Below are 20775 nucleotides of genomic sequence, written 5' to 3'. Positions count from 1 at the left end.
TGAAGCACTTGGTAAATTATAGCTTTCAGTCCTGTGGTTTTTGTTTCTGTTATGGGTTTTTGGCTGGTTTTTTTTTTTAACTATCATAATATTTTTTATTTGGGACAACTTGAAAATTGTCTCTAGCCAAATTTTAATTGCAGTATCCTACCACTTTCAAATAAAAAAAAATACTCTAAATTGTGACTCAAAGGAAGAAACTTGTCCTTTGACAGTTCTTTCCCTGGAGTGGGTCCCTGAATTGGTGAGGAACCCATTCTGACCCACCTGGAAGTTGACATGTAATGGGATGAAGCAAAAAACGTCATCCCCACGTCATTCCTGCCTCCTCCCGCACTAGCAGGAAGAACAGTGTGCCGATGCATCCAGGCAGGGCTCTACTGCAACCCCGGGCAGGACTGCAGCTGGGGCTCCTGAAATAGGAAGGCCAGTGGGTGTTTGGCTTGAGGCCAAATTCCATTTTTTTGTTGTACTGAAAAACCCCCACAAACCGAATCAAAAATGATCATCAGGTTTCATATGCAGGAGTGCCTAATTTGAGATGTTCAGTCCTGTTAAGGGCTGTGGCAGAAATCCAGTTACATCATGAGGAGCACATTACTTAGCTGTGAGGTAACTTTTTAGTCCTGTAAATGGTACCATTATCCATTCTCTGTCCTGGCAGTAAAACCAAAAATGTTTTATTGGAAACAAGCTTTTAAGTATGTAAGTCAAGTAATAGGAAATATGTCATATACAGGTAGATGAAAATGTAAAAAGTCATATGGCAGTGATGGGCAATAAATAATAAACTCCATGCTGCTTTTGATGTTTTGAACATAAGTTTAAAAAGTTTTTTTTAAGAAAGAGATTAAAATACTAAAATGCATTTAAAAATTAGACTTGGCTTTCAGAAGAGAAACATGTCAAGGACCACTTCAGACATTAACTAGCCTAATTTGGTGATGCCAGCTACTGGTATAGTCACTCATAAATCTGTGGCTGTATTTTAACTTAATTTGTCATCTATCTAATGGAAACTGAGGCAAGTTTACAGAAAAAAGGACTAATTGTAACTGCGATGTGGTTGGGAAAGGTGGGTAGCTGAGCCACCTCCATCTTGTGACCCAGACAGCACGTATTAATCTGTACTGAGTAGTACTCCACATGTAATTTGGAAATTGGTATTTTATGCTTGAAATATTAAAACAGGATTTGCGGGAGCACTTTCGCTTAAAAGAAGCTAAATCTTCATTGCAGAATCCATGCCAAAGATCAGATTTCTGTAACAGAGAGAAAACAATTTACATAATTTAATGACCAAAGATTGCTTTCCAAAGCCATATATATAATTTAAAATGAGGTATAGTTCGTGATTATACAATGGTAGTGTTTAAAGATGTAGGTGAAGGAAGGGCAATTACTCTGGCAAATGCTATACTGGTCTTACTATACCTTAGTAAAAAAGAAATTTTGTGCTCTTGATACTGCTGAAAAATTGCTATTTTGTTACATAAGGACGACATCATACAATATATACAAAAAGAAAGCATGCTTGCATAGGTAGACAGTTTTTAATTAGCATATTACTTCATAATGTTAACATTCTTTAAATTAGTGGAGTTTATTTTACATATGATACTGGATATTTAGTAAACCCAAACAATCAATAGCTTCAATTTGCTCATTATTAATGTAGAGATAAATTCCTACCTCCAGGAAAAAATACACAAGTCTCCCTACATTCCTCCTCACTCTCAAAGCGGTTTGCATTTCCGTTGCAGCCACCATACCAAAACTGAGCACAAGCATTTGCTTGTTTATCATAATACCATTTTATGATATAAATACGGCATGGCCCTTGATCCAGCCTTAATTTGCATCTGAGGTCCAGGGTATTTTCTAAAATAAAGAAAAAAAGGAATAGAAACCATTCCATTTATAAAAGTCAATTGTATTGCATAGATTTTAACTTCTAAACTCTAATTTTATTTTAATTTTTATGCTAATGTTATACAGCAATTTGAGATTCACTTTTACTTCTAAAGATGTTAGTACTGAAGGCAGGTTAAAAATGCAACTTAGTAGGTCAAATAAAGTGTTCCTTTACTGGCATGGTTCTAGTAACTCCAGAAATAATAGTATTATGGCTCTACATACAAGAAGAGCAAACAATATGAATCTGATAATTTTGAACCAGCCAGTCTTGTGAGCAACCCAAAACGTAAGCCAAAGAGCTGTAAGCTAGTTGCACCTGCTATTTCTGAACCACAAGTACGACCATCATCCTTCTGCAGTACATTGCTTCAGTACATTAGTTCTCTTTGTGATGTGGGGGAAGAGGCATTAGAATAGTGAGAATATAAAACTTCAGTCTTTCTTCTGTAAGATGTTTGTGCTGCTTATCTAATACAATGGTAGTAATTATGTACATACTAGTTAAGTTTGAATGTAAAGCTTGTTGATCGAATAATTCCTACAGATATGCATTAGAGGACTGTGACACACTAATCTAGTCGCACTCACTTTAATAATACCATGAGATAGAAAGAACTCTTCCTTCAAGTTTAATGTTGTGACATCAATATTCTGTCTTTGGCAACAGGTGTCTTGTCACTTTAAAAAAAACAATGTTATTGCCAGAGACAGAATAATAGTCATGCCCATGTTCCCAGGAAGCATGGGAACATGTTTCTATTGCTCTCTTATGTTGCTCCCATCATAATACACTACTGCTGGAACTCAGAAGTGTGAATCCCCCACATGATCAACAGAATACCTTTGGACATTTCATATGAAAAGAATCAATCCTTTGAGCAGTCACCTAATAACTATACTTTCCTTCAGATGACTAAACATTGTTTTTTTCTTACTTCTCCTCTGAAGCAGAAATCTATTTTTTCTATCCAAATCTGAAATTATTATCTTCTCTGTCTTTAATGAAGCCTCCCATCTCGACAGACTGCCCCTTAAATACCTGCTTGTTTGCCCACTTCAGCTAGCACTATGTTCTCTTTTTGATGCCGTTTATGAGCTCTGTGTCAGGTTATAGCTGACCTTGCTTTTGCTGTAAGTGGAGTGGTGGGATTTGGAATTTGGGAAGACATGAACTGGTGAACAGGCTGGACAAGAACTGCAACTAGATCTGAACTAGTATCCTGAAATGGATACTCTTCCACAGCATGGACCCACGAAATCTTCAGAGTGGAACTAACTTACTCTGATTTAAAGCCTTATGAAAAGTTAGTATTGGGATAAGAAGGAACAAAATGAAAAACTAATTATGATCTATAACCTGGTCTTGGTGCAGTTGAAAGAGATGATGTCATCACTTTATCTGATGATGATGGTTTAGACGGCAGTAATGGTGCCACAGCTGCAGGTGAAAAGAAACAGAACGAGACATTGATTTTTGATCAGCCAAAAATGAAGATTAAATGAATGATGATAAAAATACCTCTAGTGTCTACTGTTAGCAAGGATGACTGTTGTTCCTCCTCTTCTTCCTCTTCATAGTCTTCAAATACTACCACAGGAGGTACTTTCGTCTGAAATAAGCATTTGATTTTCTTTGCTTTTCAGATATTGTGAAGTGTCTCAAAATGAACAAGCCCTTCATCACTTAGAGGTTTTCTAATGTTTTTCCTTCCCATTTCTCCTGACTTCAGTGTTAAGAATCAGGATTTCAACCTCACCTGGTTGGTTTACCAGAAGGGTTGTCATCCTAAACCTGGGATACATATTTCTTTTTAGTTGAACTTTACAGGATTTTATTTGTAAACTTAAAAATATAGACTACAGTTAAGTCTAATTACTATTCCTAGACTTAATCATTACAGTGTAATTGCATTCTAATAATGTTATGTTTAACACTGGCACAAATGTTACTGTATTAAACACAGGAATAATAATCCTTGTAACAGTATTGGGAATAAATTACAGCCTTTAGGTAACTGCCTGCGTACAACATCAGAAGTCTTGGAACAACCAGCTCTGAGCATACCAAGTCAAAGTGGCTGTTACAGTATGTGTCCTGAGCAAAGTAGGGGTAAGTTACATATTACATCAGGCAACAGAGAAGGAGATAGATATATAGATATATAGATATAAAAAAAAACTTTTGCTCATTAAAGTCTGCTGAATTTTCCTACCGGAGCCAATGGTTGAGGAAGATCATCAAGCCTCAGAGGACTTTCTACTGTAGATACTCCAGGTGTCTGTGCTGAAAGTGATTGCCTGTTAACATTGTTGTTCTGAAGTATGTAATGTAAAGAACTTGAAGATACTGAATGGAAAGATGTTCCACTTATGCTTGCACCATTTCCATTACGGTTGTATATTAAGGTACCATGTTCATCTTCGCAAAATTGGTTGACTAATTTGGACTCCAGAGCTGTTTTAAAAACAAGTAAAAAAAACTCATCATACTGAGAAATTCAATGTATTTTTAATATTTGGATTATTTATATATGTAAATAATACACACGTAATCCAGTACTTCTTTGGATTATGCATATGCATCTGAGAAGATCATTCCAGGCTCTCTGGACTATGGCTTTTACTTGTCACAAATTCACCAGCCCATAAGTCCTCTACATGGTGCAAAATACAATGAACTCACCTGAAGGTGTTCATCTGAGCTTAGTAACAACTACTAGTTTGTAGTGGGAAAATAACTGCTTGCCTTGCTCATGTGAATAACCCAGTGAAGATGGGTTATTTCCCGGTGGAAGTGAATAAGTAGAATTTACACCAGTGGGTTTGATTCTGGTTTCCAGTCCAGCAGATTTACAGTACATAACCACTTAGTCGGTTTAGAAACCTAGTTCAAGCAGCTGTTTTCGTACGCTGTAGGTGACATCCCCTGTTGGCATGATGAATCATTGCCCCAAAACGTGACTCCTTAAAAGAATGGAATCTGTTTCTCTAGGTTCCTATTACTTTGCACCTTGTAATTAATCCTGATCAGCATCAAAACATAACATGTCCACAAAGATAATGATTCCCCCCTCCCCAGTTCTGAGAAGCATCAGATACAATGCGTAATAAAACTGCAATGAACGCACCTGGAAGGGTATTAAAGTCATCAATGAGATACATGTGTTCTCTGTCTGGATCTGAAGCGATCAGATTTAGTTCACGCACAAACTCAACCTGTGTTGGATCTGAAGTATTTACAATTCCTATTGCATACATTTCGATGTTTGCTGCATGAGCCTCTCGAACGACAATATCTAGTTTTGCAGCTTCTCTCTTGTCTGCTTGGCCATCTGTTAGCACAATAGCTACTTTTCGTACTCCTGTTCGAGCACCAAAAAATCCTTCCTGGGTTGCTTTACGGATAGCAGTTCCCGTGTAAGTGCCTTCTCCCATGTACTGCATTTTCCTAATTGCTTGCTTAACATCCTGTTGAGTTGTATACTTGTTGAGACCAAATTCTAGCCGAACTTCTAAACTGTATAACACAAGGCCAATTCTGGTAGCATTTCTGCCTACGGTTACTCTGTCTACTAAAGCAGTTACAAAGTCTTTGATAATTTCAAAATTTTCTGGTCCCACACTCTCAGAGCTGTCAATCACAAATACAAGCTCCATAGGAATTTCCTTACATTTAATACCGCAACCTGCCAAGGAAAAATAAAAAAACAGATCATGAGGACTTGACTTGGCATCCTCTTGGAAAGGAGAAGAATGTAAATGTCATGAAGAAAAAACAGAATCTGAGTACTTACCACATATCTCTTTAATTAATTTAATTATATCTTCTCTCTGGATATAAAAAAATTAAATATAAAATATTTTACACACTGCCTCTTTCAAATGAGGTATAATATTGATGCTACCAAAGAATTTGTTTATAATTAATATGTGTCCTACAGGGACTTACAAAAAATCTTACTGTTTAACTTTCAAACCTGACCTTCCAAGCTTAGAATGAGTCCCACATTTTACAACGAACTATGTTATATGACTGTCCTGGTTTCAGCTGGGATAGAGTTAAATTTCTTCGTAGTAGCTAGTATGGGACTATGTTTTGGATTTTTGCTGGAAACAGCGGTGATAATGTGGAGATGTTTTAGTTGTTGCTAAGTAGCGCTTACACTGGTCAAGGACTTTTTCAGCTCCCCGTGCTCTGCCGGGTGCACGAGAAGCTGGGAGGGGACACAGCGGGACAGCTGACCCAAACTGACCAATGGGATATTCCATACCATATGACGTCATGCTCAGTATATAAAGCTGGGGAAGAAGAAGGAAGGGGGGACATTTGGAGTGATGCCGTTTGTCTTCCCAAGTAACCGTTACGCGTGATGGAGCCCTGCTTTCCTGGAGATGGCTGAACACCTGCCTGCCCATGGGAAGTAGTGAATGAATTCCTTGTTTTGCTTTGCTTCCGCGTGCAGTTTCTGCTTTACCTATTAAACTGTCTTTATCTCAAACCATGAATTACCTCACTTTTACTCTTCTGATTCTCTCCCCCGTCCCACGAGGGGGGAGTGAGCGAGCGGCTGCGTGGTGCTTGGTTGCTGACTGGGGCTAAACCATGACAATGGCATATAAGAATCACTAACTTGACGACACATCCCTATCTAAAACAATTAACTACTGTTATTGTAAACAATGTTTTTTTGATTATTTCGTTCTTATGAAAACTTAAAGTCAAAACCCATTCATATTTTAGCATCTGAATAATATGGATACCCCTTTTAAATGCGTTGGGAGTGGAGAAATAGACCCAACTTCAGGAAGCGTATTGCTTGTAATGTGAGCTGGCATATGACAGAGAGCGCCAACACAGAATGGGATTGGGATTTGTCAACCCTAGTGTACCTGGCCCACTGTATTACTCAGCTTTCAGCAGGAAAAAAAAAAAAAGCTCCTGCCTTCAGAGCTGTCTCTTCAGAGAAGTGATAGCTTCTTTGACATGCAAACAAAGTGTTTATCATTATTAGAGCAATCATTTGCTGTATTTTTTGGAGTGCATGACAGGACTCATTTGGCATTGAGTCAGTATTTCAAATACAACTGCTTGCTACTGCTGCTCAGCTTCCATCATAAATCTCAGTAGTATTTGTATACTCACTGACATGCTTTACTGAATTTGGGTCTAGTGCAGTTCAGGCTTAGCAGAAATATAATTAAGTTTTTAGCGTGATAGACCATGACAGGTTTGAAGATCTTTGCTCTTTAGCTTTTTTAATACTTCTAAAAAAACTTTCCTGCAGCAGGTACACACCTGGGTCATCTAACACTAGCTGTAAAAGAACACATAGCAGGAAAATACCTAATATCATAGTGAACTTCAAATTCCATTACAGCATAAAGTAGATGAGAAGAAGTCAGAAACCTTTGCATTGTTGCTTTCTATATTATTGCTGAGCCCACTTCTAGTCAGAAAGCTCTTCCCAAAATAATTAACACAGGATACATTTAATCCAATGGTATGTTGTACTGTTTATATCTTGTCATAATGGTATTTAAATAGAATTTGCTTACTGTTAGGCCTTGCTCTCCTTTTGGTCCAGTTTTGCCCTGTAACAGTGATTGTTAATTAAGCTACTGCAATTAGTCAGTAACATTGTAATTCAGAATATGACTTCATCAATACATTGTTAGAATAATATTTGGCCAATAAGTACTTTGGCTAGCAAAAGTAGTGTTCTTGTGACATTACCTTGTGCATGCAATATCTACAACCCCTAAGGTGGTGAGGTTTGTATGGGAATTGGATGACCTCAAGTCTCCCACAGTATCACTGATTGTCAGTTTACATTAGAGAGGGAGAATCTGTGCAAAGCTTTCACATCTACCATGTTGTGTTAGTTTCCTTTCTCAAGGGACTGTATACCTGCCTGACATCCTGGAATGATCAGAATTCTGCTTCATCATATGTGAGCCTAATAGGGCCAGTGTCAGGGCAAGAATGTCAGTGGTGTTTATACATCCCTTCTTAATCGTACGCAAATGTCAGAGTAGAAGGGCACCACATTTTGCTTTCCAGCTTTTGGGGACCTGCCCATCAGCAGAAGTTACCATTTTGCCTCCCTACATCTGTTCATCAGCTTTGAGGGAAAGTCTGAGCTACAGTTACTTGGTAGCCATAGAATAGAATTGCATAGTTTTGTCTTATAATATGGCAATTATTTTTCACTGCCTTATGAAAGAAACCATGTCTGTGGGAAGTGGGGTATTCAGCATGAAAATGTCTTCTTTATGCTTCTAAAGGTTTTCATAGTTTCAGTTTCTTAAGTATTTCAGATTATATGTAGTTAAATAGCAACAACACAACCCAACTTTATTTTTACGCAGTTTAAGAAAACAGGCATGTTAAACCTGAGTTACTCACAGGTTCTCCAGATAAACCAGGGTCACCCACTTCACCTTTTTCTCCTTTTTTCCCCTTCTCACCTGTAGCTCCTCGATCTCCCTTTAAAAGCGTGTTGGTAAGCAGACAGAAAGTGTAAGTCAGTTTTATTACACTTTTCACATTTCTCTCCAGCTGCCTGTGTCGAATTCACCTTCAGCTTCTGACATAAGTTAGAAATCTCTGTTAGAGATCATTTAAATCAATTGGTATTTGTGAATTTCGTTAATAACTTGTAGTATTGTCTAAGCATTTTTATGGGAAAAAGTAGTTGAAGCAGTTTGAACAGTGAACCATCTCAAACAAGTACATGCAGACAGAGGGGTTTCATAGGATATTGCATGATGGAAATTATTACCTGTGTCTGAGAAAAATAAGACAACAGTATGGAATTTGAGAAGAAAGGCAAGGGCATAGTTGGAATGAATAACGGGAATATCACTCTGAGAAACCTTTAGGCCCAGCAAACGTGTTTGGAATAGCAATCAGTTGAATTAGTGCCTTGTGGTTTGATTTTTAGTAGGCTGTGGGACTTTGTATAGCCTTTCTGAGCTGATGTGATCATGTTGAAAACTGATTCCAACCCACATTTCTCTTTTTCTTAACATTGATGTAGTCCCCAATTTTGCATAGTGTGTGGGTAAAAAAGAAAGGCAGTTATTTAAATCTGGTATTCTAATTGCAGTAGAAGATAAGCCTCATATGATAATAAAATAAGCAACACTGAAAGAGATGCTGCTATAAAATATTAAAACAATCATGTGAATGACTGGGGCTTTCCCAAATCCCCATTCTCTTTTCACAGAATTCACCTGCTTTCAATGAGAGCTGACTGCAGTGAGCATTTTCAGTATGTTGGCTTCAGTCTAGGACATTATCTCTGATTTAGATATCATACCTTTTGTCCCAAAAGCCCTTCTCCAGGGGGGCCTCGTGGTCCTGGCATTCCTTGAATTCCTTGCTCCCCCTAATGATAATCCAGGTAGTGATATTAACCCTTTGTAATCATCATGTATTCATTTTAAATGTTCAAGGAGAAAGTGTTTCAAACTGCATTTTAGCAAATGTCTTGAAGCACTTGAGATATTGTGTTAGCTAGCTTATATTTCTCAAGTACTTCATCAGTATGTCTACTCTAAGGATATATAATATTGAAAAACTGCATGATCATTATTGGTTCTAATTCTCCTGTTCCCTCTTCTCATCCTATTTTATTCCTTGTCATTGCCACTTCCTTATTTCTGTCTTTTGAGTCTGTCTCACCTGATCTATGCTTTGGGTAAAAGTGCATATTACAGGGAAAAATTAATATTACACATATATTCAGGATTGAGACTCTCTACAATAGGTGGTAGTTGATATAACTATTTCAGACTCTCTCTGTGGGCATGAGGTGGGGAAGAGGGAATGGTGGTTTTGATTTTGAAAGGCTATCTTTCACTGATAAAAGATGACCCTGCTTCCTCCTCCCTCAATACACGCACCCTTGGGCTTCTTGTTTACAGCAGTAGAGACAGAACATATTTTGTAGGTGCTCATGTTATCCTTCTCATTTTCTAGCCTGAGGCTCTCCTCATACAAGAAACAATGTGAAATCTCCTTAACACTGTGACAGTCAGATTGACCTCTCAACACATGTACACATGTTAAATATTGAAGACACTGAATTTTTTTACCTTAATTCCTTGAATACCTTCACCAGGAGGTCCCAGGGAGCCAGGTGGCCCTGGGCGTCCTATGGTTCCCTAGAGAGAAACACTGCATACGTTAAACACAATAGTCATAATAAAAATATGCGACAAATTGTTATACCACCATGTAATTTCCTGTCCAGCCTCTACCAAATTGATATCTTTTTACAAGCAGTGAGGATCAGATTGCTTTAGCTGACAAAGACAAAGGAGTGACTGATACACCAGAAGGCTGTGCTGCTATTCAATAACACCTGGATAGGCTGGAGATCTGGACCCAGGGGAATCTGATGAAATTCAACAAGAGCAAGTGCAAGGTCCTGCACCTGGGGAGGAACAACCCCATGCACCAATACAGGCTGGGGGCTGATCTGCTGGAAAGCAGCTCTGTTGAGAGGGACCTGGGAGTGCTGGTGGACAGCAAGCTGACCACTAGCCAGCACTGGGCCCTTGTGGCCAAGAAGGCCAATGGTATCCTGGGATGCATTAAAAGGAGTGTGGGCAACAGATCGAGGGAGGTTATCCTCCCCCTCTACTCTGCCCTAGTGAGACCACATTTGGAGTACTGTGTCCAGTTTTGGGCCTCCCAGTTTAAGAAGGAGGTGGAACTGCTTGAGCAAGTCCAGCGGAGAGCTACCAAGATGATCAGGGGACTTCCCTTATGAGGAAGGGCTGAGAGACCTGGGTTTGTTCAGCCTGGAGAAGACTGAGGGGGAATTTCATCAGTGCCTACAAATATCTAAAGGGTGGGTGTCAGGACAATGGGACTAGGCTCTTTTCAGTAGTACCCAATGCCAGGACAAGGGGCAATGAGCACAAACAGAAACTCAGGAAGTTCCACCTGAATATGAGGAAAAACTTCTTTCCTGTGAGGGTGCCAGAGCAGTGGCACAGGCTGCCCAGGGAGGCTGTGGAGTCTCCTTCCCTGGAGACATTAAAAACCTGCCTGGATGCGTTCCTGTGTCCCCTGCTCTAGGTGTGCCTGTTCAAGCAGGGGGTTTGGACAAGATGATCTCCAGAGGTCCCTTCCAACCCCTACCATTCTGTGATTCTGTGATTCTTTATCAGATTATTAAAATCCAGTTTATACTTCAAAGTAGTCATTCCAGGCTTAATGCTCATTGAACATGAATCACCTTTCTGATAGAGATATACTTTGCATTGAAGGATGGATTGTATTGGTGGGACATTGGGGACTGAATTAATATTTCAGAGAGGATTATTATTGTTGTGTTATCTTTCATCACAATTAAGCTTACAGTGCAAGACCTATAGACATACATACTAATGTGGCATTGCATATAAACGCTTGTTGCTAATTTATAAATGAGTTTTTAAAGAACTTTAGAGAAAATATTTCAGTTCCATATGTTACTCATAGGAAGCAATCAAAACCCACATAGTATAATATTAATTTTATACCTATATTGCTATTCCAGTATCCCTGCATGAAATCCTCAGTTTCCTCATTTGTAAGCATCCTGTGCATGTGCCAGTCCTTGGGACTAGCACTGGCTGGGGAAGTGCTTCACCACTGCTTAGCTCTGGACCTAGCCTTCACGCCAACATGAACTGAATCTCTGGGACCAGTAAGCCACATTGTGCAGGTAATACATTATTATGTGGCAAAATTTTTGCATTTGACCTTGTTGAGTTTGTTTACATTTATGTTCTAAAACAGTTCTTCTGTAGTCATAGACTTCTAAAGCTGAGCTGTAGGAGCATAAGAGTTTCCAGTTTGGGAGGTTTCATAGTGAAAATTGCTTTTTATAGTTATAACTATTTCCAGGCCTTTGTTATGGTGTATATTATAATTATACAAATAATCCTTTTTGCAGGGATTGTTCATCATATTGGTCATTAGATGATTATTGATTTACTTTATGCAGTAAAAAAGAGAAATCAGTTCTAGAAGAACTCAACAGTATGCCTGTCGCTGTAACAGTAGTATAGGCAAGAGATAATAAGTGCTTGCCAAGCCATTAATTCTTACCAGTACTAGGTCTGAAGAAATTTTTGCTACTCAATTGCAGCTAATGTCTGCAGGAGCTATATTTTTTGTCACTGACCTTCACTGCAAGATTATCACTTTATAATTTATCATGTGCAAGAGGAAGAAGGTCATGTTTTATGTCTGGTTACCAGAAACATTTTTGACTTTATACAAAATAAAGACACTGTATTCCTTAGTTATATTATTTGTCGGATTAGTTGTTTCTAGTGAAGAGTGAAGACAGAAAACATGTAGATGTGTATGCACGATCACATCTTTTTATATTATACTTTTTTTTTCTTTTTTAGAAAATAGACAATGGGAGACATAATTGTTTAAATGGCTTACTTTTGGTCCTGGCAGGCCTTCTCCTGGGGGACCAGGGAGACCAATTGGTCCTCTACTGCCGGGATCACCCTGAAAGTTGATACTTTGAAAAATAAGTAGTGAATACCAAAGCTTAATTTATCTCTAGAATTCCCAGCATTTGATGTATTCAAATGGGACAAAGAGAGCAGAATTACTGAACAGCACAGTGCAAGTCTGAAGAATGCTAACCCATGAATACTGCAGGCCGGACAAGAAAGTTATTGAGGGTAAACAGTGACTAGTAGTCTAAACATATTCAAGATATGTACAGTCAATTATGCAATAGTTACACAGGAATTACAATTCCCATATCATAAAATGAAGTCTAGGTTCCCCAAACGAACAAAAAAAAGGTTTTGCTTGCTGTCTGTCAGTTGAATCGGGCTCTATCTTCACACTGTTCTAACTTTTTTCCTATCAGTGTCTTCAGACAGCTAGGGATTTGAGGTGAGTGGAAAAAAGATATATGTCCTTTTAAGAGACATTAAGCATATTTAAGTAGCTGTAGTCAATCCTTCAGTTGCCTGTATAATTCCAGTAACTCTGCAGTCACCCTTAGGATGAGTTCTGAAGTGAAGCTTGAAGATCTTTTTTGAGATCTACCATTTATATACTGACAAGTAGGTTAAACCTGGTTAAAAGTTATTCTGAGTGTGACCTATGGGTAGAAATTATATCTGCAAGAAGTAGAGTACACACATGCATTTACTTTTCTAGAAGTTGGGATCCGTACCTTAGGTCCTGGTAGTCCAAATCCATCTGGGCCTTGTTCACCAGGAATCCCAGGAAGGCCTGGCAAGCCCTGAAATGTGATACATAGACAGAACGTTAATTTAATTTATGGCTATATTGACTACATGCTTTTGTTAATATTAATATGGTAGTATCTTGAAGATATTGTCTCTTAGTGGGATTACTGTGGTCTACAAGTGGTTAAATTCTACTCTGATAAGCCAGAAGTGGCATTTGCATGTGTGTTGCATGTCATGCAGGTAGCTTGCATGTGTTTGAAGACGGTGGATTCTGATCTGGAGTGGCAGGTGCAGTTCTGCATCAGATTGCACAAAAATATCACAAAGTATTATAAATTGCATTCCAATTTCCAGTTTCCATTTTGACATTCATTAATTTTTATTGCTCAGTGTGGCACTTACACACACTTTTACTGTTGTCTCTAGCACAGATAAATGCTAGTATACTAACAAACTCCCTGACTCTAGCCAGCAATCTTCCTGGAACTTCATGTCATGTAACTGCCAGGGCTGGTGGAGCACACTGTTGAGGAGACTAGATACATGAGGCCAGTGCTGTATACATGTATGTGCAAGGAAGGTAGAGGAAGGAGCCTTTTCTTTTTGTATCCTTTTTGCAGGGATTGGTCATATTTACCAGTAAAGACCTCTGTAAAGGGCTGTGAAGACCTCTGTAAAGGTTGTAAAGTAGATCACCAATTCTTTGCCACACCTTCAACAACGTGATGGACAGAGCTGAGGATAGTATGCTCTTCTGGCTCTTTGGGCAGTAGTTGCTTTTTTAGTGATTCTGGAAGATAGTGTTGCCCTGAGTTGACATCCATGTATATGGACAAATCTGCTTAGCTGGACTATATTCTCCTGTTTGGGAAGAAATTTTGTACGGTTGGGCAGAAGACAGTATCCTACACTAAGATATTGAGGGAACTGATTGAAACATCAATGACACTATAGCAAAAAGAAGCCCCACTTAGAATATGTTACACTGTGTAATCAGGAGGAGTGGAGGACATGGAAGGTTTTGGACTATTTCAGAGGGATATTTCTATTTTGTTCCATGCTGGAATGCATTTCCACAGTTGAGAAGCCTTTTCAGGCTTTTAGACCAGCAAATCTTTCCTAGCGTGTCAGCCACGGAGGCTAAGCACTTTGGTGTAGCACCTATTTGTCCCCAATTCACATTAAAAAAATTGTCTATAAACTTACAGGTGGGCCGGGATAGCCATCTCCTTTTGGCCCAAAGGGCCCAGGTGGTCCTGGAAGACCTCGGTCACCCTGATGAAGGCAGGAAAAACAGCTGATGTGAATGTCAATACAAATGCTAGCAGGAAATTTTCCATGGAAGTGAAATTTTTTTGGCAAATACACTGTAAGTTGATTCTATCTGTCCGCTAATATATTTTACTATGTGAATGATTATTGTAGGTTATTAATTCTGGACTAAAACTGGAATATTTAACAGTGCTGAGGATTTACAGGACCTTTCACTTCTAAGCCACTAATTTGAATCTTTTTCAAGAGCTCTGTCTGTTGTCATTTGTGGTCTACATGTAAGAAGGAATTACTTCAGTCACATTCCCCATATTTTTGTCATGATTATTATTATTTGAGCCCAAATTGACAGATAGCCAAAAGTCTAGCATGGGAACTGAATTACTCAGTAGCTACTTTATGTAATTCTTATAACTGAAAATAGATAACCTGCTGCAGATCATTGGGAAAGCTCTGTATATCTTCTGCACATGCTGTTTGTTTATGTGGTGAGACAAAGGATGTAGGGCAGGGGACAACAGGGGTTTGTGTGGCCAACTTAAAAATAATGTTTTCTATCACAAGGTTCCTGTCTGTTTTTGTTGTTCTGGAATTGTATTTTTCTATAATGCTGTGGAATCTTATTAAAGCTATTGAGTATAACAGGAGCTTCCTATCGGAGATGTACAATTAAGCTCCTTTCATGGATCCAGATAGCTGGAGTATCTGAGGAACAGATTTACCAGGGAAACTAGAAGGACTTTAACCTTCCCAGCCATACTGGATGGTGCAGTGAGTTGCTCAGAGTTACAACTGGGTGGATGATCAAGATTGTGTTTGTCCCTGCAGCTACCCAAAATATGGGCATGTATAACAGTGGCAAGCAAAGTCCCATGCAAAAAATAATTTTAAAAAAAGGAGACTGTAAAAGGTTTTATGCTGTACAGCTTGGCGCAGATCTGTATCTGAGAGTGAAGCAACAGCAAAACCCTAATACTGACAAAGGCAGCAAAAAGTGACAAACATATTCACAGCAACGTGCAGTACCAACCAATTGAAAGAGCTCTGGGGGCTCAAGGCTGAGGGACAGAGACGTGCAATTCTAAGCAAAGGACCTGCTTCCCGTTGGTTGATTCCTGTTGGATTCCCAGAAATGGGACAACATGCAGTTCTCTGAATTAACTGGACTGTACCAGAAAAGGACATGATTCCATAATCATAATCTCCTCCTGATGAAAATAAATGTAAGGATCTTGAAAACCACTAACTAATCAAAAAGGGATAAAGATCATTACATGTTTCTCATGTTTCTGTTATTGTGTTCAATTCAGTCAAAGAACAATGGATAAGGGCTATACTCAAAAGTACTGTCAAATTCACTAAGTTAAAAAAAAGGGAGGGGCATGATCCAGTTTATTTTGAGAAACACAGGTTTATAAGTCCCAAGTTTCTTGGTGTTCAGACAAAACGAGCCCTGGAATAAAGAGCAGCTCACAAAAGTTGAATCTAGGTAACACTGAGGCAACACTTCAGAAGCACTAAAGAGAAGTTCATAGAGATTAGCTACTTTTTCATGTTGTTCTACTACTTAAGGCACCTCTTCTCACGTTGCCAGTTTGGCCCATGTCCTGAGATCTTCTTGGTGTCTGTGAATTATCCTGTCAAAATTAGGAATGAAGAGAAGGAGCCTGCTGTGAAAAACTGACTGTGCTTGACAGGTAGGCTGTTGTAAGCACATAAATCAGATGTCCTCTCTGTATTCACTCCTCATGAATTAAAACCAGTCATTTTTCTCCTTGTTCTCTGCCATGTGAAAGCTTATGGTTACTGCAGTCTGGAAGACTGACCATCCATGCTTTTCTGGCTCTGCAAATCCTTATACTCTGCCAGTGTTGTACAACATATACATTAAAAACTGTGGAACGCTTGGCCATCCTAGGCAACTTGCTGTTGCTAAACTGAAATCCTGCATTATTTTACTGTTCTATCAGAAATTAGTTTACAAATTTAGGAGCTACCTTTTCCCCAGGACGCCCAAAACCTGGTTCTCCCATTGGTCCAGCAAGACCAGGTAACCCAATGTCACCCTGCAATGAAGGAAATATATACTCTAGTTATCTGTGTTTTATTAAACACCAATCACAGACTGTGTTTTTGGATTTCTGTTATACAAATTCATATCTATCAAATGTAATAGCTAATTTTATTTATTGGTATTGCAAGCATTAAACACCTAAATAAGAAGAAAGAAAAGTATTTTGATATCCAAGGTTATTCAAAACAAAGAAATGAACATAGGTAGGCCATGCCTCAAGCTGGCATACAGTTATACCAGGGCATGGTGGTAACTAGACTGGATATAATCCATAACTCTGTTCATAGGAAAGAAGATGTTTTAGTTGACCTCTTAAGGCTGAAATTATTTACATGAATAATCTCATGGCCTACTACACAGTTTTCACCCTGTGTTTATAAGCACTAGGAGCTGGAGTGTGGATGTTACCTTTGGTCCAGGCACAGCTCTTCCAGGAGGGCCTGGCATTCCGACACGTCCGGGGGCACCAGGCTCTCCCTGCAATGAAGGAAGGGGAGCAAAATCAATGGATTTTTCTGAAAGTGAGCATGAGCATCTCACAGAGAAAACATTTTATAATATTCCATTAAAATTATATTAGAATTTCTAATATTCTATATGAAGTGAAATCTAAATATTTGAAGAACTGGTAACAAGCACAGTTCTGATTTCTCAATGGAAATGAGATTCTTTGCTGTCACTGAACAAATATATGCTATTAGAAATCCCTTTCCCAGTGTATTTGAGACTTGGTCCAGCACATCCAGCACTCAGGCCTTTCTACCCACCTGTGTAGGTATACTAAAAAAGTATCTTTTTCTGTTAAGAGTAGATTTTTTAAAATAGTCCTTTCAGTGTACTTTTTTACCCCTTTTAATTTTTCTTCTTATGTGGAAATACACACTCTTGTCTGTATAAATAGCAGAAGAGAGACTGGAGGAGAAACCTGGAGTAGCCCTTCTCTCACTTTCAGTGAGTACTGAGTATTTGAATAGAAACTCCAAATCCATAAAAGAATATCAGCCATGAGTCAGCATAAGGGAAAATAAAGTCATGTCACATATGTATATGCCATATGCTATACTATCTTCCCAAATATTTCAGCATAAAACTACTGGTATTAATGTCCCTTCACTTTCCAAACCAACAGGGAAACGATATGGTAAATGCAAAGATTTTAAAAAATGCCTCTAGATGTTTGTAGGGATCATGGTGTGTCTTGCTAAGAGAAGCCTTAGCTGAACTTTTTTTTATTATTATTTTTAAGAAGCAAGTTCATTCTGGGACAGTTTTTTTCTGAGATCTAGAGCAAAGCACAGCTTTTGGGGGCTATCTTACACACATAATGTAGTAAAAAGCCTACTTTAGCTCCAGCAGGTCCAGGCACTCCTGTTGGTCCTGTTAATCCACGTATTCCTCTCTGACCTTGATCTCCCTACAAAAATGGAGAAGACATGTCACACATACCAAATAATATTAAGAATGCATTAACTGAAATTAATTGTAAATACCAGTGAAAGATAGTGAAGTTCTATCTCATAGCTGGTGCGCATGAACTATTCCTGTTGCCTTCATTGGCAAGTCAGTTAATTCTGCTCAGTAATTGTCCAGTTTTGGGTTTGTACATTTAAAACTACATAGATTTAATCTGAAATTAAATTAACCAATTTACCAGTGAATATTGTCAAAAAATAAGAACCAAAAGGAGTCTTAAAGATTGCAGCCTTGCAGCTGAAAAATCAGACTAAGTAATTACATGAAGATAATGTCTAAGAGAAATAATCAAACCAGGAAAACATAATTCACTCAAAGGTTCTTTTGTTTTTTTATTCAAAGGGAAATATGGCTAATCAATTGGCCATGACGCCCTCTCTGATTAATCAGCTTACACTTCCAGGCAGAAAAAGCTAAGAATAGATAGTGTAAAGTTTGTAAAGGGATAACTACTATTTAAGCATATTATTAGGCTGTAATAATTATGACAAAAATGGAACAGCTATGAGTCCAGAATCGTTCTGAAAAAGTTCCAATACAGTAATCAGTTTTATTACTGCATCATGTCATCTGCTGTATTCCCTACCAAAGTAGTCCAAAAACAGGTGGGTGCCTTGATTTTCCTCCCTACACTGTTTTTTAGCCCTTCCAGCTTCTTTCAGTCCTGATACTTAATATCTTTATTTCTCTTCTGTGTGACATTTAATCTCTGTATGTCTTGTCCAATGTCTTGTCCAACTATTCCAGCAATTTCCAGTGTCTTTATTTCACAGGATACAGGTGCTGATATGAGAAACCAGAATTATGTCTCCATCTGTAAATCAGTACAGAAGACCAGTACAAGAGCCATAGCCTTAAAGATCGACCCAGTTATTCCTACTAAGAGAAGTAGTAATCCCAGTTAGCTGTTTGTGAACTTCTTGGACTAGATACTACCACATGTACTGGAAACTGTGAGCCACTAAACTGTTGTGCTCTCATTTCCAAAAAAATTTTTTGAAAAAGATGTCCTGGGTGGTCTTTTATTAACTTCAATATATAAATGTCATTGTTTTAGGCTGAGACTGAAGTAAACTCTGCAGTTAACCACTTTTAGAAGCACTCATTAACCTATTCCTTGAGGTATATTTTTTCATTACTTATGATAGACCAAAAAAGAGAAGGCTTTGACAAACCTATTCATGGAACATTAAATTTTGAATGTCACCTTTAGTAAGAAATTATCACCTTTTCCCCCTGTATTCCAATTCCTGGAGCACCTTCAGGACCTCTAAGACCAGGTAACCCTGGTTCACCCTGGAACAGAAAAATCAAAGGAGCATTTCAGAGTACTGTGTAGACATGGTGCAAGATCAACTCTATATTCACGTGAATAAGCTCATGAAAATTATAGAAGCCTCAGGATTCAATGGCAAAACTCCCACTGATGTCAGTGGGCCCAGGATTTTCTTCCCATATTCAGAAGCAACCATTGTAAAACTCTGGGTGGAATGCATGAAGCAGCATGTTTCCTTAGTGATGGCTGAATACTCTGAGTATATAATCTTTAAATATATGGGGTTTCTGATTCTAGGAAAACAGTATGATTGGAAGGCTACAAAAGGTTGCCTGTAGCCATTTTAGAGGTTTCCCTTCTCAGTTGCAGGGCATTTGGTGGATTAAAAAAAGCCAACACCTGTAAACAAGATTAGACAATTCCCTACCCCCCAAAAAAAAGAAAAAGAAGAGTTTTCCCTAAAAAACTATGCTTGAAAGAGAGTTTTTTTTCACTGAAAAATGTGCTTTTCCCCTTGTCCATGAACACTCTTCTAGGCTTGGGTATCAGCACAGGGAGAACAGTAGGAGTGCTGGGAGGGAAGCAGGTAGAGTGCAGACAGAGATGAACCAACCTTTTGTCCAGGGGCTCCATCTTCTCCTGGAAGACCAGGCAGACCTGCCAGTCCTGAAGGGCCTGGCTCACCCTGACATCAATAAAAAGTAAGTCCTTCTATTAAATGCAGACTTGGTACTACTCTTTCTCTGAATCAAGTAAATCTATTTTAGAAATTTACTAAACTGTATATATATTCATAGCAAACATTTATGCATATGAACCCAAATCTTTCTGTTTTTTTATAAAGACAACTGTCATGTATCTGAAACTATCCTGCCATCTGTGCATTTTATCTATGCAATTAATATTATTAGCTATTAATGTTCCAGCTCATTCTTATTAAAAAATGCCTTCGTGTCATTACGTGGCAGCATTTGAAGTAAATATCAGATAGAGCTGACTGTGACATGATGATTGACAACTTGCTGGTGAATAGCAGTGCAAATCTATTAATAGCAGTGGAATTGTCATCAAGCTTATTTATGTAAGGTTCAAGAGCCTGACCTGGTTTTAGATGAAATGGGATCATTTGGGGTCAAATGAGTTCACTCAGTATTACCATAGTTTATGAAATTAAAGAAAGAAATTGAATAATTATTTCCTTTCCAAACCCTGTCCCAAATCCCTAACAAACGAGCAAAACCAGGACTGCCCGCTGCCTTTCCACCATCACAAAAGTACTTTTTCATCCATTCCCATGTTTTATGTTAATCTGGCTGTAAATGGCATAGGGACTGGTTAATATCTTGGTCACTTGAGCTCAGAGAGGTTATGGCTTCCTCTCCTCTAAGCAAGTGTGCTTTCTGTCTAGTAGCACAGCTTGTTTCCCATAAGAAGGTGTGAGGACGTAGCTGCTGCTCTGTTTACATCCTAACCTGTGTGAAAAGGGAAGGAGCAGGACAATAACCACTGTTCAGTGCTTTTTTTTTCACCAGCT

The 20775-nt window shown here is 38.5% G+C and overlaps 1 protein-coding gene across 1 annotated transcript in view; it reads right to left on the bottom strand.

Moving 5' to 3' along the window:
- Positions 1-1564: 1564 nt before the first annotated feature.
- LOC142057085 (uncharacterized) overlaps positions 1565-20775 on the bottom strand; it is a 37613-nt gene continuing 18402 nt past the window's right edge. Inside the window, exons 19-36 of the mRNA XM_075092566.1 lie at positions 19855-19926; positions 19193-19261; positions 17835-17906; positions 16901-16969; positions 16416-16484; positions 14353-14421; positions 13128-13196; positions 12374-12442; positions 10018-10086; positions 9240-9308; positions 8324-8404; positions 7474-7509; positions 5712-5748; positions 5046-5603; positions 4179-4372; positions 3437-3527; positions 3275-3355; positions 1565-1881 (exon numbers count right to left, since the gene is read on the bottom strand). Coding sequence (XP_074948667.1) covers positions 1670-1881; positions 3275-3355; positions 3437-3527; positions 4179-4372; positions 5046-5603; positions 5712-5748; positions 7474-7509; positions 8324-8404; positions 9240-9308; positions 10018-10086; positions 12374-12442; positions 13128-13196; positions 14353-14421; positions 16416-16484; positions 16901-16969; positions 17835-17906; positions 19193-19261; positions 19855-19926 — 1986 coding nt within the window. The 3' untranslated portion in view covers positions 1565-1669. The remainder of the gene's footprint in view (positions 1882-3274; positions 3356-3436; positions 3528-4178; positions 4373-5045; positions 5604-5711; positions 5749-7473; positions 7510-8323; positions 8405-9239; positions 9309-10017; positions 10087-12373; positions 12443-13127; positions 13197-14352; positions 14422-16415; positions 16485-16900; positions 16970-17834; positions 17907-19192; positions 19262-19854; positions 19927-20775) is intronic.

This window comes from Phalacrocorax aristotelis, chromosome 5 (genome assembly GCF_949628215.1).
Source record: "Phalacrocorax aristotelis chromosome 5, bGulAri2.1, whole genome shotgun sequence".
In the NCBI taxonomy this organism is placed as follows: Eukaryota; Metazoa; Chordata; class Aves; order Suliformes; family Phalacrocoracidae; genus Phalacrocorax; species Phalacrocorax aristotelis.
Note: the sequence above shows the minus strand (reverse complement) of the source record. Positions and strands in the feature narration are given on the sequence as shown.